This window comes from Corvus hawaiiensis, chromosome 1 (genome assembly GCF_020740725.1).
Source record: "Corvus hawaiiensis isolate bCorHaw1 chromosome 1, bCorHaw1.pri.cur, whole genome shotgun sequence".
Taxonomy (NCBI): domain Eukaryota; kingdom Metazoa; phylum Chordata; class Aves; order Passeriformes; family Corvidae; genus Corvus; species Corvus hawaiiensis.
The window spans coordinates 37,736,618-37,762,578 of NC_063213.1; the positions used below are offsets into that span (position 1 = coordinate 37,736,618).

General features: G+C 40.1%; 1 protein-coding gene and 1 long non-coding RNA gene across 2 annotated transcripts; one reads left to right on the forward strand and one right to left on the reverse strand.

The window, feature by feature from the left end:
* On the forward strand, positions 1-25,961 carry ABHD5 (abhydrolase domain containing 5, lysophosphatidic acid acyltransferase). The gene is made up of 7 exons (XM_048301137.1): positions 1-155; positions 13,959-14,044; positions 14,322-14,694; positions 18,106-18,260; positions 22,345-22,456; positions 22,989-23,175; positions 25,814-25,961. Exons 1-7 carry the CDS (start codon positions 25-27, stop codon positions 25,901-25,903), a joined length of 1,134 nt encoding a protein of 377 aa, XP_048157094.1. The 5' UTR covers positions 1-24; the 3' UTR covers positions 25,904-25,961.
* LOC125324799 lies at positions 18,570-23,047 on the reverse strand. Its single transcript, XR_007203130.1, has 2 exons — positions 22,970-23,047; positions 18,570-21,371 (listed from the first exon to the last, which is right to left on the reverse strand). It is a non-coding gene; the product is annotated as an uncharacterized LOC125324799 (long non-coding RNA).

The window sequence follows — 25,961 nt, forward strand, 5'->3', positions numbered from 1 at the left end:
GAGTAAGAGAGGGAGGAGCCCGTAATGGCCGGTTCTGCTGCCGTCGCGCTGTCCCTCGCTGCGCTGTCGGCCACCGCCACCGCCGCCCCTCCGCCGCTGTCAGCTCCCGGCCGCTGCGCCGCCGCCATGGCCGATGAGGAGGCTCCCAGCGAAGGGTGAGTGATGCAGCCGCGGGGTGACCCCCGTCCTCCCCGCGGGTGTCCTGGGTCGCGGGAGGAAGCCTTTCGGGGCGCCCGGGCCGTGCCGCCACGAGCGCTGCTCGCCCGCCTCCTCCCGCCGCCGGCCCGTCTGCCCGCGGTGCCTACGGGTTACGGGGCGGCGGCGGCGGCCGGCCCCTGTGTCGGGGTTTGGGTGGGCTCCCGCCTCCCCCAGCGCCCGCCGGGCTCCGCGCTCCGCTCCGGCCCCGCCGCGGTCCGGTATCGCCACTCGCGCGCTTCCCGGCGTGTGGGCACACTGCCTGCCATGTTTTCCTGCCGCACAGCCCGCCTTCCTGCCATGGCTTCCCGCCTCCTGGCACGGGCAGGCTCCCGGCAGGGTTTGCCGCCGGCTCCTTGCGAGCCCCGTGCCCCCGCTGCCTCGCCTTCTGCACTGGAGCTCCGCCGTGGCTGGCCAGCTGTTGTCATTGTACACCTGCCTGCAGGCGTGCCCCTGCGCGTTTCTCTGCCGCTTTGCTTTGGCGTATGTACGCACCCCGACTGTCATCCACCCTTCCCTTTGCGCCCCAGAGGTCACACGTCTGTATACGGTGCTGGCCCATGCTCCCGTAAGCCTCTGCAGCTTTATCTGTGCATACAAATACCCTATCTTCCTGTTCCGTCCATTCTGTATGTTCACTGTGATGTAGAGCAGACAGTACACTTGTCAGCCTCTCTTTTGTCATCATTCTATATTTGACAGGAGATGAGAGCACATCTATAAATCACAAGCATGCACTGTTGCTCTAACTTTTCCAGTACTGTATGCTATCCCTGGTAACTTTCTCTTTCCTTTCACTGTCCCAAGGTATTCACACCTACTGAAGTAACTCCTATGGCAAAAGTTACCCTGCCCCTGTTCTTGACATACATCTCTAATACTTGTTTATAACTTACACCCTTGCTATATGACTTTATTATAGCTATTAGTCATTCTTCTGCCTGAAATTACATAGTTCTGCACTTTATCTTTTGTCTGTGTACATTCAAATGGTTATATACAAGTTACTAATCCACGGTCTGTTCTTCATGTCACGTGTTCTTTACTCATGTATGCCTTCGCAGTGTATGCTTTATTTCTTGTTAATCTTCAGCTTCTGTTGCAGACCCGTTCTTATACCCTTCCATTGCCCCCAAATATGTTGTCTGCCCCTGTAGAATAATACAGTCATCCTGTCTCTGAGTCTGTTTACCAAACATACTTAATATATCTGCTGGTCACTTATCTCAAAGTTTGTTCCATCATATTTTATGGTTCTAGTCCAAACAATCCTCTATGAGAATATATCTATCTGTGCTTTAGTCGCACATGTGCTTTATTCCTTCTGTCAGATGTGTAAATATGCTTTGTATGCATTGTTTACATAAATTTTTCCTCTTTCTCTCTGCTTTAAATATCAGGAGATATATCCCATTAGTGATTGCCTAGCCCTCAAAAACTCATTTCTTGCCTTTTCTTCTACATTTCCCTTCTTGCATAACTAAGTCTTGCGTTTTTTTGAGAAATCAGACTTAAAATTCTTCAACTACCTGCATGAAACTCATGCCATGCATTCATGACTTCTTAATTAAGGATGTTGCTATTTGCATGTTGCCGTGCTATGTGTCTGTTTTGTTATCTTTCAAAACTACCTGCATCCTCACTCTTCTTTTTGGTCCTTCTTCCAGTTTGGGATTTTGGTATTTCATCTTACATATTTTCCTGCTCTGCCAGCTCAGTCTGACCAGATCTGAACTATCCATCTTTTCCAAACTCCCTGTTATGCTCTTATCACCATATGTACACAGCATTCTCATTTCAAATGCAGACTCCAAAAGCTTCCCTTTCAAAGCACTATGCAATTTTGTCTAATCTGTAACTCTGCACTCTCCTCCTTTCCTCAAATTAAAATAGCTTTTCAAAATCTTCCCCTCCACACAACCTCTGCCTTCTGCAACATCACCCATGGGAAACTACAAGTCCCCTTCTTGGTTCTGTGTTCTTTCTGACCTATTCACTCTCTTGAACACAAGTAGCTTGTAAAGCTTCTTGTGGCTGGTTTACAGGTTTTCTAAGTAAGAGTCTTAAAATAGCTCTGCTTCAGCCTGTTTTGTTTGTGTGTTCATTCAGCGCATTAGCCTGAACTGCGTTAGCTGTCTGGTTTGATCACACAGTGCTGAGTGCTGCTGAGACCGTGCCAAGCACCCTCAACTCGAGTTGCCTGTCAGGATTGCAGGATCGTAACACTCGTTGATCTGGACATGGAGTTAGGCTGAATTTTCAAGAGGATTATTGCAAGTTTCTCATGTAATTTACACTGCTGGATGGCTTTTAAAGGCTGTTGATTTTCAGAACTTCTGAAAAATTAGACATTGATGTGGTATTTTTCAGAGTAAGCGTCCCAGTTTACTAAAGACTTCTAAGAACAAAATCTCATCATCCTTTTCCATGAATTCAGAAAGTGCATTTGTGTTGAAATGTTAGTGCTTTTATTGGTTGGTTTCTAGCAATAATTAAAAATAGCATTTCTTCATCTTTTGAAACTGAGAAGAGCTCGGTACCCAGGGGAAGTTTATAAACAAGAGAAATATGTTAATCTTTTTTCATTTAGAATGCTGTGGCAGTGATAGGAAGTTACAATATACCATCAAGCCCCTAGATTAAATTACTAGTGACAGGTGCATACAAAGAATAAATGCAAAGTTTATCTGCTCTGAAAACAATAGTGTGACTCAACTTGTTATGCAACACATTCGCTTTGTTTCAATTTGGTAACTGTGTAAAGCATGGTGAAAACAGAGTAACAGTGGTTCAGTTACTTTCTGGAAGATCTCAGCTGAAAAATATTCATGGCCCTGTCCTAACTTTGAATTAGAAGATTAACTAAACAAATGTTTTAGTAGTCACAATGACAGTGATTGCTTGATTAACATGTCACCTGCTAGTGATTTCCAAACCTGTTTACAGCCTTGGACCTCCTCTGTGTAAGTTTTAGATGAAGACTTCTGCCCGTGAGGCAGACAGCCTAGTGTGAGCCTTTTGCCAGTACTGAATTCACTTATTCACTCTGGATGCAGCAGGACTGCTTATGGCTTGTAATATAACTAGAAATAGCAGCTACTAAATGTATGTATCTATACAGAAAAAAAATCCCCAAATCACAATACTGGGGTGTTTTTTTCCCCTCTAAGATAAATGGAATAGCTCACTTTAAAAGAAAACTTTAAGGGATCTGCACTTACAAGCCTACATCAAATTGCTTGTAATTGGCCTGTAGTGTGACAGAATAATGGCTTGGAGTAAAGGTTAAAACATGCACTGCAACACCAGTGTTCACAATTATTTTTGTGTTATCCTATGAGCTTGTTTGTATTACAGAGCTCTTTATACAATTTTGAAGTGAGCTCTTTGATTAATAAAAGAGGAGTAGTTTATTAGGCTTGATAGAGCCTATGTCTCCTCCTTAGTATGATGGTTCACAGTGTTACAGCGTGAGGGACACTTTCAACTCAGAATTTTTGCTTGATTTTTTTTTTGCTGGTTACATCATCTAGATGTTAAAGCAAACTGAGTGGATAGGCTGCTGAAAGTGGGGTTCTGCTTACTTTTCTTCTTTCCTATAATGCAGGTGACTGAACGCAGGTTAGGTAGCTACACCTTGCATTTTTAAAAACTGAGTGAGATGTAAGTGCAGTGTGGAAGGCAGATGCAGAAAAAGGTTAAAGGACTTTTCCTTCCTCTTTTCTGATTTTGTCTTTTTGGCTGGCAGGGTTGTGTCAGTCACAGTTTCAGTACTTAATGCCGTTTGTGTTACATGCATGAGCTCATCAGAAGGTATTTGTATGAACAGCTTTTCAGGCATTTATAGGATTGTTTCTAATGGTCTCTGGTACGTGAATGAATCTGGGGAGGGAAGGTCTGTGTTCATCAAGGTCTCTCATCTCCCCTAATGCAGGCTAAAGGGATAGAGGGAAAGATGGCAAAATATAACAGGGGCTATCTTCTCATTTTAGTGGCATAAGAAAGATGCTCATAACCCCACTTTCCAAGTGTCAAGCAAAGACACTTCTTCAGAAGTTGCCAAAGTAGAATTAGGGTATCGGCAGGGGGGGCGGTGTCTCAGCCCTAGTGGACATTACAGTAGAGCTATAAATCCAGAGGGGCAGCTACCTGTGGGGCTGCTATAGTGCTGGTGACTATGGGTCATTGGAGAATTCAAATTTTAGCCAATATTGCATGTGTTTGGGTATATGCAAAGTTGTTTCAGAGCCTGCTGGGGGCTGGTAGGCGCAGTTAGAGACCTACCTCTTTGAAACGGACACTGTCTGCCAGGGATTCTCTGACTGTTCTGGATTTTTATGGGAGACTCTGAACAACTCTCCCAACTGATAAATAATTAAAATGTATTTTCTTTTATATAGTGGTTTATTAAGATTGCTTGCTAAAGGAAATTTTGATTTTTGTGTTTCATAACTTCTGAGTATTTACTTGCAATTCTGACATTGTTTTGGGATAGTTTTTTGTACATGATTTACATTGAGAGCCAGGGAGAAGAGGGCATGCGAGGAAAGGTGAGGAGTGTCTGCATTTACATTGGCTCAGAAAGATCCAGATGAGAAGCTGAGCAGCAGGAGAGAGGTCAGTGGAGAAGAGAGATTTGTGAGTCAGTAAAGCTGTGTAAGGGAATGAGGTCGGTCTAGAATAAGGTTAAGAGGGTAAAAGGAGGATTTTAAGTGGCAGCAAGAAAACATGGTGAGGAATGGCGGAGAAGGAAGGTGCTCTGAGTGTGTTGTAATAGAAAACTCAGGATGATAGGAGACTACAGAAAGGAGGGGAAGATGCAGGCATAAAAAATGCATTCTCTAAGAACAAGATGCAGGAGTGCCTGTTGCCATCGAGTAAGTCTGCTCATATATTGAAATGAGGACGAGAAGGGTGTGGCAATGGGAAAAATACAGAAATGGGGTGGGTCGGTGCTCTAGCCGACCATTGTAGAATTCTTTTCTTGATTGCATTTAGAAAGTGTCATACTGACACCAAAAGCTTATTAATTATATCTTTAACTTTCCATAAGGGACTTCTGCTATGATGGCTTTTTAGACCCATTTGACTTCTTAACTGTTTTTAAGACTACTTGCACTTCCTTGACAGCTAAAGCATTTGTTGTGTAAGGATGTAGAGAAAATAGTCTGTTGTCAAAAGGGTTGTGCACCTCTTAGGTTTTCCAGAAAATGGAAATAAGAATATGTAGTCCAAAATGTTGAATACCAGTTCTTGCATTTTGACATAGGTAACTCTTTGTCACCTTAGGTGGCTATGATAAAAGAGCAACATAGAAGCTCCTCTGATGAGTTGCAGTGAAACAACCCTCAGTGTGTATTCATACTTGTGTACAAGTGGAGTTTGTGTATAGCATGTTTGGAGCTGAGGGAAATGATCATGTGCTTTAGATAGTCTTATATCTGTGTTCTTACACAGGTCGTTATGGAAAGTGAAAACATTCACCTCCTGTTGACGTAGTGATCTGAATAGTGCATGATATACAATGGAATTTAACCAAAAGATAAGCCGAGTAGAGTGTGGGTGGGCAATGGTGCAGGTTAGTGAGAGGTGCCTGTTGCATGTATGCTTTGCTCTTGTCCAGTTTGATGGAATTTGGGGACAGGCTGAAATGTCTGCTGCTGGCATGGTAGGTGTAAGGCAAACAGGGATTAAGCAAGGCTGAAGTCATGCAGTATCTGAAGGGCAGCAGGAGTACATCAGTTGATGTATGAATAAAGTAAAAGCAGTAGAAAGTTAAATAATATTTGAGAGGCACTAAGAGGAAATTTACATTTCCTTAATTTTAAGTATGCTTTTCTTCACAAATTCTTACTGCAATGTGCAGTGTGTTGTTTGTAAAAACACGTGAAAGGTGTGGCACTGCCAAGTTCTATCGGACTTGAGTTTACTGTGGAGGAGGCAGAGGTAGGACCCCTGTGGTGCCGAACCCCTGTATTACACATGTGGTCTCTGTCACAGGGTTAAGGAGTTTTGGGGGGGCTGTGCAGCTTCTCTGTTTCTTCTCCTCTGCATCTTTATCTCTGTATTATTCCATACTTGCTGTGTGGTTGCTAATATGCTTTTTCTTTGGATTTTTTTTTATTTTAGCTTTTAAATAAGAATATGAAACCTAGTTGGGTGCTACCACTGCTACTTTGTAAGCAGTATGAGCATTGCAGGTTGCAGACTTGGGTGACAGTCCATGGATAAACTTCATTCTTGTGGTACACACTGAAAAAGCACTTGCCCTGAAATGGACACCTTTGGGTATAGATGGAAAGAGGGTGGAAGAAATTGTAAAAGTATAGAAGAAGGATACATATGGTTAAAAAAAAAGAAAAAGGTGCTGGAAGACACAGAAGAAAATGTGGAGGGGGCTGCAATTGTGCAAGTTATACTGCAAGGTGTACGTACATCTGAGGCCCACCATGGGAGGGAGCAGAATTGTAGGTCCTCTCCACTTCCACTCAGGTTGCTCAAATGAATTAAAATAAGTGCGGTAAACTTTAATATCTCTAACACAGCCAGAAAATGTCATTGGTTATGGATTCACATTCATGAGGTACGTTTTCAGGTTAATTTTGATAAGTGATAGTTAATTTTGATAAAAACAGTAATAAAATTTGCTTCTGAATTTTTATATTAATTCTGATGTTGAATGTTCTGAACACAGAGTTCAAGATGCAGTAAGTACATGAGGAATGCATTGTTTTCACCTCTGCCCTAATGTAGAGCAACATTCTGCAATAACCTATCATGGGTTTTGTGTTGGAATGGGGCTGATGTATGTTACACTTCCTAGAAATATTATGCAGAGGTTTTCAAAACATTCTGTTTTAATGTTACTGAAGTATCCAAGAGTTTCACAACATCTAACTGCATGGAACATCTTGGCTCAAAACTCATCTAAACAGAACTTTCTGGGCAGGGTTATGATGTCATCAGGGAAAAAAATTGGTATCCTTTTTTAACCTCTTGACAATGATTTCATCAAATTTTTTGTCTCCTCATGAAAATGGTAGACAGATATTGCTTAAAGCATTGAGGTGTTTTTGTTCCCATACCATATTCCTAATACTTGCTTCTGGGTCTTGCCTCTTTAGTATGCACTTCAAGGTCTTCTGTAAGGATCGCAACATTTTTAGTCTGTTCATGCAATGAAAGTGAAACACAGAATGCTTTTCTCCTCCTGATGTTTGTCTGCAACTGCCAGAGTGTTTTGTCCTAGGAACATCTCCTTCAGATTGTTGTGGTTGCTACGTCTGACTTCTATTGTACATGCAGAAGCTTTGTCCCTGGATATACAGCCTTCACAACAACAGTTACTGCATATGCCTGAATGATTCTGACTATATTCACTGTTCTTACAAGACACAAACATTAAGGAACATGCTGCACTTTAGGGACAGGAATGAAGGACTAGAAGGGCTCCTAAAATTAGTTATGCCTTTAAGGTTCTCATGAAATCGTATCCTGAGCCTTGTTGCAGAAACATCCCTACCTTAGTTAAATGCAGACTTGATGTCATGATTATATGTTACTGTCTGTCAGTGGCAGCTCTGACTTAAAAGCTTGGTGTCCTCCACCTTGACTCACGGTCTTTCTTTCTTCCTTGTTAGTTCATAGGCCTGCTGGTTAACTCTCTGGCTTTTCTGTAGCTGTGTTAAACCATAATTATCTGGTTTAAAATATAGTGTCTTTTAAACCTGAATTTCACAAATCTGGCACAGAGAACAGCCCCCAAGATGGACCTTGGATATAGTGATTACTAAAATATTTTTCTTTACATATTAGGGGGTTTTGCCATGGTGGTGTTGCTGGTAACAACATGTTAACAAAGAAGCATCAATTCTTGCCATAATCAGTCATGTAAACAGCACCCAATATTCTCGTATTGCAGGCTATTAAATTAATGAAATGGGAAAAGAAAAGTTTATTATAACTTAATTGTCATGGATAGAAATGAGCCAGATGTAAACCTGCTACTTTTCTCTGACATTTTGACACAGAAAGTTCTATTTGATTGTGTCATCCTTGACTGTTTCTTTTGCTTTTTATTGCTTCAGGTTATTACCCATAAACTTGAAATTTAGTAACCAAATATAGAATTTGCTCTTTAAACTTGGTGGTGTTGATGGTGGAAGAAACCATCCTCTGTACCCCTTAAGCTTTGTGTAGACTACTGCTGATGCTGAGGAAAAAGCATCCAATGAAAAGGAGATAATGAAAATGGTAAAAGGGTATCTGTAGCTATTTCACTTGAGCATCCATCCTGTGTTAACTGTAAAGTGTTCATAAAGCATTATAGTAAAAGTTTATTTTTAAAATTGACAGTTTGCCATAAATTTGATATGCTGACCTCTTTCCCAGTTATGAATATCTGATGGTTCTTTTCACTCTTCCTTTTTTTGTCCATTCTTAGTATTTCTGACCAACTGAAAGGGCTGAATGAGTTGTGAGAAGTAACATGGTGTTTCTATGGGATGAGGTTTCACCTTGGAATTGTGAACCTTATGTTGCTTATATTTAGATTGCAACATATTGGCAATTTTGAATTCCTTTGCTAGCACAGTACTGCAAAAATACTTTATGCAGAAACAAGAGGGTAGAACCTGAGCTGTCTTTCCATTAGCTTACCCTTGTTTTTTCCTGTTACAGTATAAGATTCTCTTAATTTGGAGCTAGCTTGAATTGCTGGGTGCTTATAACTGGATTGTCAGCTGAATGACCCTGAAAATCCCAATGCCATTCCTGTTGGTGCTGGGCAGAAACAATACCAAATTCTCTGCATTAATTTGTTTTTCTTTCCTTACTTACTTCTAAATGGCTGAAATTAATTCTGAGAGTCAGGAGACTAGAGGGTTATGGTTTTTGAGAGATCAGCTTCATTCTAATAAGATTTAAGGGTAAAGGGTAAAGCTTGAAGTAGTTTCCCATGAGTTCACTCAGTGTTTCAGCTTTTTTAAGTTTTTGAGCTTGCTCCCTAGCTAAAATCTTGGTAGTTAGCAATATTGTCTGCAAAAGTTCAATTAAAAATATTAAGTACATTTGTTTCCTGAGAGCAAGACAGAAACAGATGTGCAGCTCTGATGCTTGTGCATTCAGTTACTTTCCCATAAGCCTCTGTTTAGAAGCTGTTGCATATTTGTTTCATACCCTGAGCTCTGGCCTCCTTAGTGATGTAATTTTAAAGTCCAAATAATTCTTTGTGACAGGAAAATCTATTCTACGCACTCCTGTCACTGCTGCACGGTTTTTGGTCTGTACTGGGGGTTTTGATTACCATACTAATTTCAAAATTCTTAGTGAAAAGCTGATTTTATATTCAACACTTTAGAAAGGTTTCTGCATGTCCTGTCTTGGGTCAGCAATTTTTGACAGGTGATCATGTAGCAATGGTATTGTATTCATTTACTCAGGTTTGGTGGAGTTCTGTTACCTTTTTGCAACCTGTTTGCAAACCCCAGGTTCTTTGATTTGCTGTTTTGCCACACAGGCCTTCCATAGGTCATGACGGCTAGGTCTGCAATGCTGGTGTATGTGGGGAGATGCCTCCATTGAATGATTTCAAGCTTACTACATCTTGTAAGCCATGCATTCATGTTACTCTAGTGTAAGTAAATTAAAAGCTTGAAAAGTGAGAGAATGAGCTCCATTTCTGTACATTTCTGTCTCCTAGATAGAGTTATAAGCAACTTCTGCTGAATATCTTTATGTGGTAGAGGTTCCATTTTTTAAATCCACATTATAAGCCAGAAATCAAATGGATTTTTCAGCTGTTTCAGTACATATCTCATTGTTGAAATAGATGTTTTCAATTCTTCAGCTGTATCTAAGCTTTCACAAACTTTTTGTGAGTGTGTCAAATTTGTGACTGGCTACAGATCTATCAATTGTCTTGCATGAAATCAATCCTCACCAAGCTGAACAGGGTTAATAGAGCTGGCAGAAAGGTAACTGTGGTACAACCGATTTGCCACATTCTTCATTGGGTTTGATCTGAGTCGTGGAGGTGGATGGGTGGGTCATGCTCACTGTACCTCTGCCTCTACTTGATTCTCAGTTCTTTTGAAAGTTACCCTCAAGCAATTCAAGCAGTGCTGTGACAGCAAGTTCTTGATTCATATTATACATACACTGAAAAGCTGGACTTTAGTAACCTTACAGTCTTTTCATATTAACATTCAAACAGCTAAGGAAAAGCAGTATTATCCAGAGCTACATTTTGCACAATGTTCATTCATTATCAAAATTAAATGTCAAAATGTAGTAGTAATTACTTATTTTCATCCTTTCTTATGCTTGCAACCAGGGTCTCAGACCACTTGCTCCAACTAGCCAATCTGTTAGAGCCCGCCCGGTGGCTTGGCCCCTGCACATGGTGGTTGCAGCTCCCCCTTGTCAGATGTTTGTGCCTGTGTCCCTTTTGTTTGCATTATTTATTACTGTATTTGATCATCAGCATAGGCTCCTGATGGTCTCCACTAATCTTCTAGCCTCACATTAATCACCTTGACTTTCTCTAAGGTCGTTCAGTGGGTGTCTCCAGGGCTTTCCCTTACCTTCTGGTCTCCTTCCCTAGATGTGTTATCAGAAGTGTGGAAGTCTGTGTGGAGGTCTGTTGGCAAAGAGAGGGACTTCTTTGAATGCCTGGCAGGTCAGCAGCCCCCTGCCTGGTAGCCTCTGATTTTTCCAGCCTGTGTTACTGCAGACCTTGTCAGACAGATGTGAAAAATATAACTGACCCCAAACTGAAGATGCGAGGAATCACCCTATGCAATGCTTTGCCCCGCTGATGGTTATTGGTTATTTTAGCATGGATGTGCACGCTGGGTTTTGTTACTACATGGCCACAAACAAATATACACGTTAAATTCCACTGGTTATGTGCCTTGGTAATTTGATGTGTAACACCTGTAAGTACATTTGATAAAAATTTATAAAAATTTGCACTGTCAGTTGCCAGATTTATTTCACACTTTTTGAAATAGCAAGCAGCTAAGGCCAATGGATCTCTTATCTCCTCAAAATACAAGATTCTGCTCTTGACTTTGTAAAAAGACAGGTGGGAACAGAGTGTGAGGGAAGTGGTGGGTGATGAGAGCAGTGTGGGGTTTGCTTCTGGCAGTGGGTAGCTACTGCTGGAGTCTTTAGTTTTCTTTCTTAACTCATCTCCATTGCTGTGTGCACACTGCTTAGCAAGGTCCACTGCTTCATTTTTGGCATTATATAGCACTTACAGCTTTATATCACAGAAATAAAAATGATAGACCATGTAAGCAATGGATGCTCCTGTATACATTTAGAAGACACATGTAGCACAGATGTACAAAAGAAATAATACAACTATAGCCTTCCAAAATTATCAGAAAAATTATTCAAATAGATTAAATAGATGTTTATTCTCCACATGTGGAAAACATCTAGCAATGTGGTAAATAATTTTTGGAAGGAGGGAAACAAAAGATTAAGTCTTGAATATACGTAACGAAATACTTTCTTTCAAAAATAATGCTTCTAGAAATTGCTCACTTTTTTTTGCCTGAAAGCCTTCACTGTTTACTCTTTTAGTTCAGCAAGTACAACAGGACAGAATTGCAAACATAGTTTTAATTTTAAAAGCTTCGGTTTGCTGACTGTATTTGTCAAACTATACATGTATGCAATGTCTCTTCTGAATTAAAATCTAAATATTTTTAAACAGTTCTTATAACTAACAAAAGAAAGAGTGGGTGACTTTACCATTCTGATACATTTTCCTAAATAATTTTCCTAAGTATCCAGGTGCCTCCCTAGGACTAGGAAATACAATTCTGGGACTGTGATCAGTAGATATCACTTCTATTTCATTGTGGCCATATCTCTGCTCTGTTTTCTTGTTGACATGTTGCAGCTTTACATTTCTGTAGATAAATAAATAAAATCTTAAAAGTATTTTCTTCTCTGAATCAGTGGTTTTTCTGAGAAAAAACAGTACAGAGAGTTTCAGCTCAGGGGAAATAGTGACTGGTTTTGTTCCTGACCTAAGAGTTAAGAATGAAAATGCCAAGTTGAGCATTTAACTAACAGAAAGCTTGACTCAGAAGAGTGGTGACCTAGCTGTTGTTTAATAATTTACCAGAGTAATTCATAGCACTGGACACAATAAGCGTTATTGTTAAACTCGGATTTCACGGTTACTTGCGGGTGAAATTACTCTTGGCTTGTCTCAGCTTTAACTTCTTAAAAATCTTACTTTTAAATAAATGCATAGTTTAATGTGGAAGCAGAATATTTGGATGCCCATTTTCCTGTAAGGTGCTAAGTTCCTTCATTTCCTAGATTGCGTGAGCACACAGCATGGAAGGATGTACAACCATGTGTTCCCAGTCCCTCAATTATAATGATGATAACAATTCTCATGGTCCTTCCTTATAACAATTCCAGTGGTCTAGTGGGCCAGGAAGGTTATTTACAGAACAGCCAGATAACAGTGTAGAGGAGTAAATAATACTAAATAGCAGTGGGCCTGGGTGATTGGATGATTAATCCTTTCTGGTCAGATATGGTTTGGGGCTTTTTTTTCTTGATGTCTCCTAACAGTTTTCTGTGAATCCAAACAATGCTGCTTGCAGTTGCATTGTGCATCCCCAGAAAACCTTCCATGTCGTATCATAAACTTAAGTAGCTATGCAGCTGAGGTAGGTCAGCCCCTTAGAATATGTGGAGAAGATCCTGTGGATAAAGAACTTGTGGGGCCAGGTCTTTAATTTATTACTGATGTGTTGTGCACACAAAAACTGGACATGCAAGTCTTCTTGCATTAGTCGTTGTATAACCAATGCTCTCAGTGTTCAGTGCTGAAAATTCTGTAACTAACTGGAAAGCAGTTCAGTGTAGAAAAAGAGTGCTAGAGAAAGTTGATTTGGTGACTTAGTGACTTTTGGATCCTCTTCCCCGTGAGGAATGGTCCTGCAGTAGCAGCCTTTGCACTGATAGTCTAAGCCACTTCGAAACTGGGTGAGAGGCAGAAAAATAAGATTCTGCCTTAAAAACAAGGGATAAATTAGCACCAGGAAAAGCTGTACCAAATTGCCGTATCCTTTGCAGCGCTGTGTGAGGCAATGCTGCCGGCTGAGTCATTCCCCCTGCTCTCATGGTCAAGCTGGCAGTACCAAGATAGTAACTGACAGCTGGAAAAGCAGCTTCTGTTGAGGGAGTTGCTGGTTTGTTTTCCTCTGGGATTTTGTTTCTAAGTTCATAATTAAGGTCCAAGGTTTTGCTTTGCTGGGATAAACCTGCTCATTTTTCACTTTTTCAATTTAGAGTAATAATCAGCTCAGGTTAGGCTGTGGAATGTACAGCTTATTGCTTTTTTGGAAATAATAGGTTCATGCAAGGTTATGCATGTGCAGGCAGACTTCCAAAGAACTTGAGAGGAGGCTGGAAACTCCAGTGATTGTTACATGTCCTGCCAAGCTTGTTGAGTTGATGTGAGGGCTCATGTCTCCAGATCAGTATACTGTGATATCAGGACACAGTGGAAAAACTGCTCACCCTTTGAAGAATGCCCCTGATTGTGATGCCATTTTATAAAAAGTCACGAAAAAGTGAATTCCCTCCCACTGCACAATCCTGTTCTTCACACTGTGTGCTTAATGTGGACTCTCTTATGAAGAGCAGCAAAAGAAATGTCTTCAAAGCATTAGTGCCAAAAGTTACCATGCTGCTCAAGACGTTTTTCTTCTGTATTGCTGTTGTAGGTTCGGATGGTTATTCAGCTGGCTTCCTGCCTGGTGTCCCACATCACTGCTACACCTTAAAGAGGCTGAGGACAAAATGCTAAAATGTAAGTCTTTGGTTTTTAATAAGTTTCACAGATACAACTAGATTTTCTATAAATTTACATTAAATATAATGGAAGAAGTTTTTCAGTATGGCTTTTACACTGTGATGAAATAAACAGGTTTAAAATTACATTTTAATTTTCCACTTACGTAGAAATTTCATTAGAGGCTCTCTCCTTTGAAAGGACCTCCTATTTAAAACAGTGATTTCCGTAGAGTGTACTTTGTATTTTGTCATGCATGTCTAGCAACATAATTTTTCCCCATTTTTTTCTCCAGGTATTGCAAGCACATACAATAAACGATACGTGTATATATCTAATGGAAATAAAATATGGACACTGACGTTCTCTCCAGACCTTTCAAATAAAACTCCACTTGTTCTTCTGCATGGGTTTGGAGGAGGTGTTGGACTGTGGGCTCTCAACTTTGAAGATCTCTGTGAGAACAGGACCGTTCATGCTTTTGACCTCTTGGGATTTGGACATAGCAGTAGACCACACTTTGACACTGATGCTCGGGAAGCAGAAAATCAGTTTGTGGAATCCATAGAAGAATGGAGAAAGGAGGTGGGGCTAGAAAAAATGATTTTGCTTGGACACAACCTAGGTGGATTCCTGGCTGCTGCTTACTCCTTAAAATATCCATCAAGGTATGTGAAAATAAAGGAATGAAGGGATTCCTTTTCTGTATTTGACTAGTGATTTTAATATCGATTTTATTTCATCAGGCTCCTTATATCTTTACATAAATGACTGTGTTGATTTAACAAAATTCTAAGACCAAAGTATTAATTGTATGGTTTGTTTCCAGGTGAATGAAATAGGTAGATATGGTAAACATGGTTTTCTGTATACTTTACTGTACCTGTTTAGTTCAGTACCCCCTTGCCATGTTAGAAGGTGAAATAGCAATGAATATATTTATTGGGTGAATGTTTTGTCTCAAAGATTGTTTTGTGAAGGGAAAATAGGCCTGTTCCTGCCAGACTTCGCACTCTTATGGATAACATTGAAACTTCTGAATGTAATTCCCCTAGGTAATTTATGCCTATATGCTAGCAGTCAGCCTGGTGCCAGCAGGATGATGTAAAAATTATTTTAGTGACTGTTTGTTTTAAATTATCTGTATGCCACTTCATATTTCTTCTTTGCAAGACAACCCAGCTGCAGCAGTTCTCTAATTATATTTCATCAGCATTTTCTGCACCATGTTGTGTCCAACAGTTAATACCTTTTTTTCCTTTTAAAGTAGTAATTTGTTTCTTTTATATATGTGGTTATATGTCTGGCTATATATCCCCTGATGAGCTAGGATCCCACCAACTGAGGGAATTCTGTATGAAAAAAAAGGACAATGCTTTTGTTGGGCTACATATAGTGGTCTCCTATGAAAAACTGAATATAAGCTTAACTCTCCACATCATACGGCAGATTCTGTTTTATACTAAACATATCTTATTCTTTTCTATTCGTGTCAAGTTTTACTGTTTCTTTGTTTCTCACTTGGATATATTTGAAGTAATTTCATGCATCATTTGTCCCTAAAACACTTTGCCTTTTTCTTTCTAAATGGACAACAGTTAGCACAAGTGGCTGGAAATGATGTGTGAAAGTAGGTGTGTTTCTAAATCCAGAATTGCTAAAAAGAAATGCAATCCTCTGCTTTAGGGATGCAAACCTATTATCCTTATAGTTACAAAACCAACTTTTAGCTAACTGTAGTTAGCTTTTTGTAGGGATTACTTATAAGTTCCTTACCTCTTTTTCCAAAGTATCTATAAATGGCACTGTCCTATCCCTGTGGGATGGGATATTGGTTTTGCCCACTGCTGACATATATCAAAAGCGATGCTTTGTTTTCATGCATCACTGTGCTTAAGTTGGGGTTAATTAATTTGGGGATGTTTCAGTTTGTGCTCTCACATTACTAATGTTTCTCTGGAATTAAACTAAGACCACCAAAATAGCAAATTGACTGCTAGGGTCTTAAAAGAGCATTTAATCAAGTGATAAATATAGCACAGCTTTCAGCCAGGTTATCTACCAATGCATTAGAGGCTTAAGGGATTCTGGATACGTATTGTTAGGAAAGTAGATCTGTTTCTCCAAGCATGGATGATCCATTAATTTGCTGCACTGTACCAGAGTTGCTCATGGAAAATCCGAGGCTACTAATCCAAAAGGATTCCCATCTAGCATATCGCCAAGTTGAAGTGGGGCATGATTTTCAAATACTGTACTTTCTGGACATTTACTTTTGGAATGATTCTCATGGTCAACTTCCCATTATTCTGGGTTATGTTTTAGGCTTGATTACCAAAAGGAGAAATGCCAAATAGGAAGGAAAGTATTAAGAAAGGAAGCATGAAACAAAGCTTACTCTACTTTTATTCATTCATTTGCTGTATTATACTTAATGCCATAGTTTGTGCACAGAATGTGTAGCTGTCCTCAATGGCTCCTCATTGCTTGCACTGCTTTGCCTCTGATCTCTCCTGCTTGTTTTGTACAGTCCTCTCTTACTGTTGTTGTTTGCTGCAGGGTGCAAGTATGCTTATAGCTCAGCCAACAACCAAGAAACATCTTTGTGAGGTTAATCCTTTCCAACCCTTCATTCCAAGCACAAGTTTTTAGTTTCCCAACTGATTATAATCCAGAAATAGCTTTTGGCATCACTTCTGGCATCGTTTTAGGCACTATGGACTCTTCTGTGTTAATATCTAATCCCATGGCTTTAACAGGGAAGGAGGTAATGAAGGAAAAAGTGAAGATAAAAAGGTAAAAAGTTAAAGACAAAAATATAAAGATTTAGGTTAGATAAGACTTTTAGGATCTAGTCCAGCTGTTAACCTAGTACTGCCAAGTCCACCACTAACCTGGGTCCTTAAGCACTGCATTCACACATCTAAATACCTCCAAGGATGGGTACTCAACCACTTCCTTGGGCACAGTATCATAAAATGGTACAGGCTGGAAGGGACCTTCAGGATCATCTAGTTCCATCCCCCCTGCCATGGGCAGGGACACCTTCCACTAGACCAGATGGAACAAGACAGCCTGTTCCAATGCTTGACAGCTCTTTCAGTGAAGAAATTTTTCCTAATATCCAATCTAAACCTTCCCTAACACAACTTGAGGCTGTTTCCTAATGTCCTACTCCTTGCTTCTTGGGAAAAAAGACCAACCCCTACCTTACTACAACCTCCTGACAGGTAGTTGTATGCAGCGGTAATGAGGAAGCTGCCATGGAAAATCATCTTAAATATGGGAAACTGTAGTTAAGAGTCACTTTTTTCCAGAAATCACCAGTATCTAGGACAGTTAGAATAGGTGTTGTTCTGGGATTAAACAGAAATGGATGATTCTAGCCTACCAGGATGAATTAAAATTTTGATTGAGGGGGACCCACAGCATGAAGTGATCGATAGTTGCATGTGCTGGAGACTCCTGCTATGCTCTCTGTACTGATATTCCTTTGAGTAATAATTTTACAAATTGCCTCTCTGATGTTTTCTTTCATGACCTAAAATCAATAAATTTAGAAGAAAACTGCTAGTTTTGCTCTGCCCTTCTCGGTTTAAATTTTACTTTGGTAAGATGATTTTTCAGTTAAATTGTCTCTTCTTTGAACGGAGATCTTAGACTTCTAGCAACTTCACTTAAATGAAACAGATGCAATGATCCTCTTTTCTGTCAAATTAAACTGCTCCTGCAAATAATATTGACTGAGCATTTAGATTAGCCTATTTTTAGAAACAGAAACAAGACTATCCTTTCTCTCAAATGTTTGTGACAGTGAGTATCTATAAAATACTGAGCTTCTCTTTGTGACACATGCTTCCATGTTTCTGGTGTTCATACATATGATTAGAGGCAATTCACTCTCTAATTAGTAACTGAAATCAAAACCATTGATGAATCAGAAACTAGGTAATAAGCCTCTGTGATAGAAGTGACTAAAGTAGGCTATCTGTATGTATCTGTAAAACAGCACATTTTCATCATGCTCAGTTAAAGAAAAACTACTGTACCTTAAACCATTGAACCTTTTTTGCCAACAGGGTCAAGCATCTTATCTTAGTGGAGCCATGGGGTTTTCCAGAGAGGCCTGATAATGCTGAACACGAAAGACCAATTCCAATCTGGATCAAAGCACTAGGAGCTATATTGAGTCCATTTAATCCATTAGCTGGGCTAAGAATAGCAGGACCCTTTGGTGAGTTTTAGCTACTCTTTAATACCATTTCTATTTTGGTTAAACATAAACATGGAGCAGACAGCAACTTATGATAAGCTTTTTTGCAAGTCTATATCGCCCACAGAGGAAAGAGTTGGAGGAGAAAGTGGGAGTTGTTAAGGAAAGTTGAACTCTTTAGGAAAGAAGACAAACTCTTGCTATTAGAAATACTAGTACGATGCAAGCTACAGTTATGATCTGTACAGGCTTCAGTTATAGTGAGTTGGATTATGCAGATGTCTGTTGGGGAACCCTAACAAAGAGGCATGAATGTGAAAGGTTTTTTTCTGGTTGCTTCTGGTCACAATCCATTTAGCTTCCTTTCTAACTCCAGTTTGATGAGCAAACAGGATTTACAAATTCCCTTAAAGTTAGAAGGCAGTCTCTCATAAATGTGAAAATCTTTGGCCTGAGTTTAGAGAAGTTGAAACTGGGTTCTTTCTGTTAGCCATTTTCTTACTACTCTAGCAAATCTTGTGGGCCTCATTATGCTGGCAGTTCATATTTCCATTTCTTCAACAGCACTGATAGGATGGTAGATAAACTCTCTGTACCCTAGTACTAGGGCTAGATAGGGCTGACCAAAAATACCATGGTTTTAGTTCATCTGGGGTGTGGGGAGAAGAGTGTAATAAAATCTTGAAGTGATTATATGTATTCCTTCTAGAAGAGAAAGAGGTTATCTGTCTGTTACTCTCTGTGCTGCAGAATTATCTTGTGGAGAGGCTTTGATAAAAGATATCCTTCAGGCCCCTCACAAATTAAAATTAACTCACCTCTTCATCATTTCTGGTATTCAGTCTGAAGATAAACTTGTGAGATTTCTAGGCATTGTTTACATTTAAACCACATCTGTTTCCTAAATCTGTTTCTACAGAATATATATTTTAATATGCTGATTTGTTTGTTTCTTTTCAGTAGTGTGACAAATTTAGTTTTTCAGACAAGCAACATGTTTTGTACAAACAGATTTTTTTTTAAAGTAAAATGCTAATTCAGTTAACAAAACGACCTGGAGCATATTGAGTGATATGCACTGATTTAATGTGTGCATGCATAGATCAATCCACACGGGAAAATTCAAAGCTGAAATAGTCTCCCTTAGCAATAAGTGCAGTCAAACCATGATGCAGAAGCAGACTCTGTCTTGGCAAGGTGTCCCCAAACCTAGCCTCCCTTATAGGTTGCCTTGGAGGGCAGTGCCTTTAAAAAATTTTTCATCTGTTTCTCACTGCACTGGTAAAAAAGTTTTCTGTCACCAACTTAAGTTCTTGACAGGTGAAACATAGTTCTTGGAGAAGGGTAGGTCTAAACACAGTGCTGTGAGTAGGTGTCAGACGTAACCTGCTGAAAAGGCACTGAACTGAACCCCAGGTTTCATTCCACCTGCAAATGTGCTTAAGCTGATGGGAAGACATAGTTGTTTGAACCGTACTCTAAAGCCAATTGCCCTTGTTCAAAGGCATGAGTTAGGCACTTAAATGTGAGCCAGGTTCATTGGGATATCACAATAGAATCACAAGGATATTTAATCAGACCTGCAGGCAAATACTTAAAACTGGGAGAGAGACAGAATCCAGAGATATTTTTTTCTTTGAGTGGTTTCCAGGTAGTTGATTTGCATGTTTTCCTTCACTTAACTGGAACAGTCACCCAGGAGTCTCACAGTTTGGTGGGGGTTTGGTGCTTTGGTGCCAGAGCTGGATGCCTGAAAATTCCTCAGGACAACAGAAATGTCACTGTGACCACACCCTTTTTGTGGAACTTGGTGTCTTCAATGTTAGAATTTCTTATAGCATTTTCATAGACACTGTGGAAAACATCAGCCAGACAATTCAGAATTTCTTCAATAAACATTACAACAATGATTTACAGTGTGATTTCATTCCAAAATTTGTTCCAAGTTGCCTTGAATCCTTGTTTCATTCTCCCCCGTAAATTCCCAGGGAAAAACTGCTTTGGACTTGGACCCACAGACAAGACACTTCTTATCAAAATGGAAAGTGAATTCTAAAATTTGGTAACACTTCATGCTGTGGCCTCTGTGCTCACAGGGCAAGACACTGAATTAGTCTCTTTCTTCCAAGTACTCTTATTCCAAGCCAGCTGTGTTCACTTGTGTTCAGAAAACCCAAACACACAGAGAAAGAAGTCCAGCAATTGTATGCAGTGTAGGGAAAATAGGGCAGAGCCAATTGCCAGACTTCTACAAAATCTTCATTGCTTTGGGAGTTAAACCGCTGTTTCATAAGGGAATTATTTTCCCTTGCACTGTATTAGTTTTCTAAATCTGTTTAAAGCATGCATAAGGGCGTGTTGCAATCGTCTCAAGGTTACGAAAGCATAGATCACTGTGACAATGTCTACATAAATAATACCAGCCCTTTGCCCAGTGTGGGGTGCGAAGTGACATCATCATAATTGCACAGATTAACAACAGTATGAAGTTCCTACCATCTGGAAAAGGGGAAACATTCAGTCATACTCAGTCAGTTCAATGTCCACGTGGAGACCAGTGATGAGTTCCTCGCAGATCAGTGTTGGGATGGGCTGTTACACATCTTTGTCAGCAACATGGACAGTGGAATCAAGTGCACCCTCAGCAAGTCTGCTGATGGCACCAAGCCATGTGGTCAACAAGCTGTAGAGAAGGGATGCCATCCAGAGGAACATGGACAGGCTTGAAAGATGGGCCCATGCCAACTTCATGAAGTTTAATGAGGCCATGTGCAAGGTCCTGCACCTGGGTCAGGGTAATCCAAACCACCTCTGAACAGAGAATAGATTAAGGGAAGCCCTGAGGAGAAAGACCTGGGATGTTGGTTGATGAGAAGCCCAAAATGACCCACCAATGTGTACTTGCAGCCCAAAAAGCCACATATATCCTGGGCTGCATTAAAAGCAGTGTGGCCAGCAGATTGAGGGAGGTGATTCTCTCGCTCTGCTCTGCTCTCCTGAGATGCCATCTGGAATACTGCATCCAGCTCTGGGGCCCCAATATAAGAGTGTTGGAGGCATATCTGTGGGAGATAGTCGTGAGGAGGGACATGAAGATGGTCGTGCTGGAGGCACCTCTCATATGAAGACAGGCTGAAAGAGTTAAGATTCAGAAGAGAAGGCTTTGAGGACACCTTGTAGGAGCCTTACAGTACCTAAAGGGGGCCTACAAGAGAGCTGGAGAGAAATTTATTACAAGGGTGTGTAGTGATAGGACAGGGGCTAAGGGCTTCAAACTGAAAGGGTTGGATCAGATATTAGGGATGACTAATGTTCTTAGACTAAGATTAGCCTTCTGGTGAGGCTCTTGTCCCAGAGATCCATCTGGTCAATGTAGAAGAGACTTCTTCCTTAGAGAAGTTATTCAGAAAAGGTGCTTAAGTTCAGAAGGCCTGAACTGGCCCCTGAAAAGACACACACCTCTACTGGCTTGTTAGGAGAGCATGAGGACAATGGTTTTCAACATTCAGTCTCTTCATTTATTCCAGTACTTGTGCCTTATGTTAGGACTTCTACACCTGTTTTTTGTCATAGACTTCTGTTCTTTCAACCACACACTAGTTGGATGAACTGGCTTCAGAAGCAGACTGTTCTGTAAGAGGAGACGACAGACTTAAGCAAGAAAAGCACCCCAGCTTTTTCAGCAGTGCCTTCTGGTCCTGAAAGGTGTGATGCATTTAGCCTACTAGATACTGCCAGAGCAAGGAGAAAGTGTCAGTATCATGTGAGACTAAACTGGTGACAAAAAGACACTGCTTAGCCCTTTTGCAGGTCCCCATTGTAGGTTTCTTCTATTGCTGTAGTGACCATACTCAAACATTCCCCATATGTATTCAGCAGGGGGAGCAGCATAAAATTCTTTAGAGTATTTGTATTTCATTCATGTTAGGTGTAATTCCATCATGCAGCTAATTCCAAGACATGTAAGTGGTAAAGCCAAATACAGGTTTAGAGGCCACGAGTTTCAAGGGGATGTGTTTTGAGGGCTCTAATGAAAAGCATTAGGCAATCTGATAAAGTAATTTATATTCATTCCCCCTCTAACAGTGTTTTCTGGTTTTAACAGGATTAAGCCTTGTTCAGCGTTTAAGACCAGATTTCAAGCGAAAATATTCATCAATGTTTGATGACAACACTGTGGCTGAATATATCTATCACTGCAATGTACAGTCACCCAGGTGAGTATGAGTTTCCCAGTGTATGTTTTGAAGTCTGTTGTTCATTTACTGAGTGCCTGCTACTCCCTCCAATGGCCATGGCAGCAGTGTGCATGCTATTTTTTTTTTTAATTGTGGCATTTATTATATTGAAGAAAAAGGTACCATTGCAATTTTTTTGAATTCCGGATACTGATAAACATAAAGAGTATCCTAATTCTGTATTTCTTCTCAATTTGTGTTAATTCTGTGAGATTTTGGGCACTGCATTTAATTAAATAATTGTTGGAGAATTTTAATGTGTAAAGAATGTCTTTAAAAACTTTTAAAATAAGGCATTTCATTCTTTTAAGTGCTACCACTCAGTCATGCAAAAACATGGGCTCTTTCTGTTGAAAATTACATGTAAACCTTGAAAACTTACTTCTCTTAATTGTAAAAAATCCCAACCTCGTGTACTTTGTGCTACCAAAAGGTACAGATACTCCAGTTTAGATAAAAAGCAGATCCAATGGCAATTGAAATTGTTTTTACCCTTTTGAATGTCCTGAAGTGGTGAAACAGCTTTCAAGAACATGACGATTCCTTACGGATGGGCAAAGAGGCCGATGCTGCAACGGATTTCACAAATGGATCGAGACATTCCTATCACGGTGGTCTATGGAGCACGTTCATGTATAGATGGCAATTCTGGCAGCACTATCCAGTCTCTGAGACCAAATTCCTATGTGAAGACAATAGTAAGTTTGACTTTCAAAGCAGTCATTTGGTTTTTGTGTGGATTTGTTTCAATCATATCTATGTAGCCAGGTTGGATGGGGCCCTGAGCAACCTGGTCTAGGGGGAGGTGTCCCTGCCCATGGCAGGGGGGTTGGAACTAGATGAGCTTTAAGGTCCCTTCCAACCCAAACCATTCTATGATTCTATGTGGAATAGAATACCTGCTGTGGAAATGGTGCCACTTTTGATTAGAGCCTGGGGTAATAAGTTCTGTTTTCTGTAAGAGAGAGAGAGAAGACAAATGTTACATCACAGAAAACCTAGACAAAAGCGTTGAGTCCCCAGGCTAAGAACAAAACTTACTGTAGCACTAGAGGCCAAACTAGGTCAGTGAGCAAGGTGATTCTTTATTTTTTTCTACAGTGTGCTAATAGAAGTAGGTGTTGTGGTCACTGTTCTTGTCTGTGTTTTAAACCACAGCAGTCCTACTATCTCCATATGTATGTATGTATGTATAAGATTGTGGGGAGGCTCTCATAAACTCTTCTTCTGTCTATATAATGCATTTGTTTCTCTGATAAGAGAGTAGTTTGTACCTGGTGCTTAGGTTCTTGTAAGCATCTTTCTTTAAGTCATTAAAAAAATACTTAATGTTGTCTTACTACCTAAGACATTTTTGTTTAAAGGTATGGTATTATCGTTTAAAATGAGTGTACTTACAACTTGATGGAAATGTGCACACTGCATTTTTTTGTTGCCGATTTCTATAAAAACAAACTAATTTAAAAGTATTCTTCACACATTTGCACATCAGTCAACTGTGATAATTGAATATGCATACATGTTAAAATGCTGTGAGGTGATAAAATGTTTGAACACACCAGCTGTGATCTTACTGATGTCTGGAACTATCTGGACAGAGTGTACAATATGTAATGTTGATACTATACTATAACAAGTCATCCAAATAAAATTTTATGACTCAATACAGCTGAATTCAGAGCGGAAACTTAGAGAAAAGACATTGTTATCCAACTCTTTTAAGTGTGTGATCCGGTTTGGCCAAATTTAGAAATATATCCTCTGAGAGAAGGCAGGTCACCACCCCTCCCCCACCAGGTTCAGGGAAAATAAATTTTCCTCAAAGGAAAGTGAAAGAGATAAAAACTATTTATTTAACAAACACACGGGAAAGGAAAATAATGCTAAATAATAAAATCTCCCGCTGTGGAGAAAAAACCTGGGAAAGTGTTAGAGCCCTCCCTTTGGTCTCCTCGGAGCTGGGGCTTGGCCCAGGGCCAGGCCCTCTATGCCCGGTGGAAAGTCCTCCTATGTGCTCTGATATTGAAGCAGTCCAGTGGAAAAGGGAGAAAATCCGAAATTCCAGAGAAGGGAAAGAAAATTTAAACTCCCGGTCTCTCTCTGGAGAAAAAGAAGCTGAACAACTGGCCAGAAACTGACCCGGGAGCAGCAAGCCAGGTGCTTCTTCGCTCCCCTGCTGCAGCTGGGAAAAAAAACCTGCTATCTCTGTGTGACCTTGAACAAGCTGCAAACTGCTTTGAAAACGTTTTGCTCAGTTTTTCCTTCCTCCTCTCAAGCTCAGTTTAGAGGCATAGAAAGGCACAAAAATTAATTTCTGGGCATAGGGCAGCGATATGGGGATACACATCATAAAGTCACCCCAAGACAGTGTAGTAAAGAGCACAGATACCTTCCATAAATGTTGATATCCAGACTGAAAGTGTCACTTCACTGCTTGACCAAAGAGGGAGTTGTAACAGAAAGTCACTGTTAAAAAGTGTACAGAATATTGCTGGGATAAGCATTTACCATTCTGGCAGATTTTTTCCGCTCTGGTCAGGAACTTTTAGAAGGGACTGTGGAAAATTTTATTGTATTCCAGGTTAAAATTTTGCCAAACCAAATACAGATTCTAAAAGGTAAATTGGAGTGGTAAAATTGCAGGCATGCTCAAAAACCCATAGGAGGGCATGGGCTCTAATGAGACCAAGATGTGGACTGGCAGTGCCATGCTTGGTAAAATGCACAGGGGTTCTGTGGTTTTATTACATGTGTTCATTTCTAAGTAATTTTTGCTTTGAGTTTCTGGGGTTTTTAACACAATAATATAGCTATACTTTTATGAGATTTGGTTAGAGACTTTAGAGAGAGTATTTTAAGTAGGGGAGGGAAAATTAGTTTTAAATAAATAGTAGTCTTGGACTGACTAAAATGGGAAGAAAACAGGGTCAAGAACCTTTGCTGTACACTGTGGTGTTGGTTTACTTTGTAGCATTTTTAGCATAATTATAATTTTAGCAATTATAGAAATAGGCTATTTGAGTGGAGAGTGAAGGCAAGCAAGGCATATGTATCTACCAAGTTTGTTGTGCTGTGACTTGTGCACACTTCAGTGGTGGGGTTTTTTTCAACAAGGTGAGCAGTTGAATAAGCAGTAGTTTTATTTTCTTCTCCTCTGTAGGAAAGTTTCTTCACAAGGAAAAGAATATTTTGCTATTCCTTATGTTTAGAGTTGTTTTTTAGGCTGTATGATGCCAACTCTTAGGTAATGTGTAAAAGCCAGGTTCTTCACCTGTCCCAGTATTTGTTTGTTAGCTTTTTGTGATATTGACATGTTTCTTCACCTTTATCCTCCAGGCTATCCTCGGTGCAGGTCATTACGTGTATGCTGATCAACCTGAAGACTTCAACGAGAAAGTGAAAGACATCTGTGACTCTGTGGACTGAATGTCTTCTGATCTTTAGAATGTCATACCGTAGATAGCATTTAATGGCAATACTCTCT

Coding starts and splice junctions, on each gene's coding strand:
- ABHD5 (XM_048301137.1), top strand. CDS start 25: ATGGCCGGTTCTGCTGCCGTCGCGCTGTCCCTCGCTGCGCTGTCGGCC. Junction 18,261..22,344: donor AAGAATAGCAGGACCCTTTG/GTGAGTTTTAGC, acceptor TGGTTTTAACAG/GATTAAGCCTTGTTCAGCGT. Junction 22,457..22,988: donor TGCAATGTACAGTCACCCAG/GTGAGTATGAGT, acceptor AATGTCCTGAAG/TGGTGAAACAGCTTTCAAGA.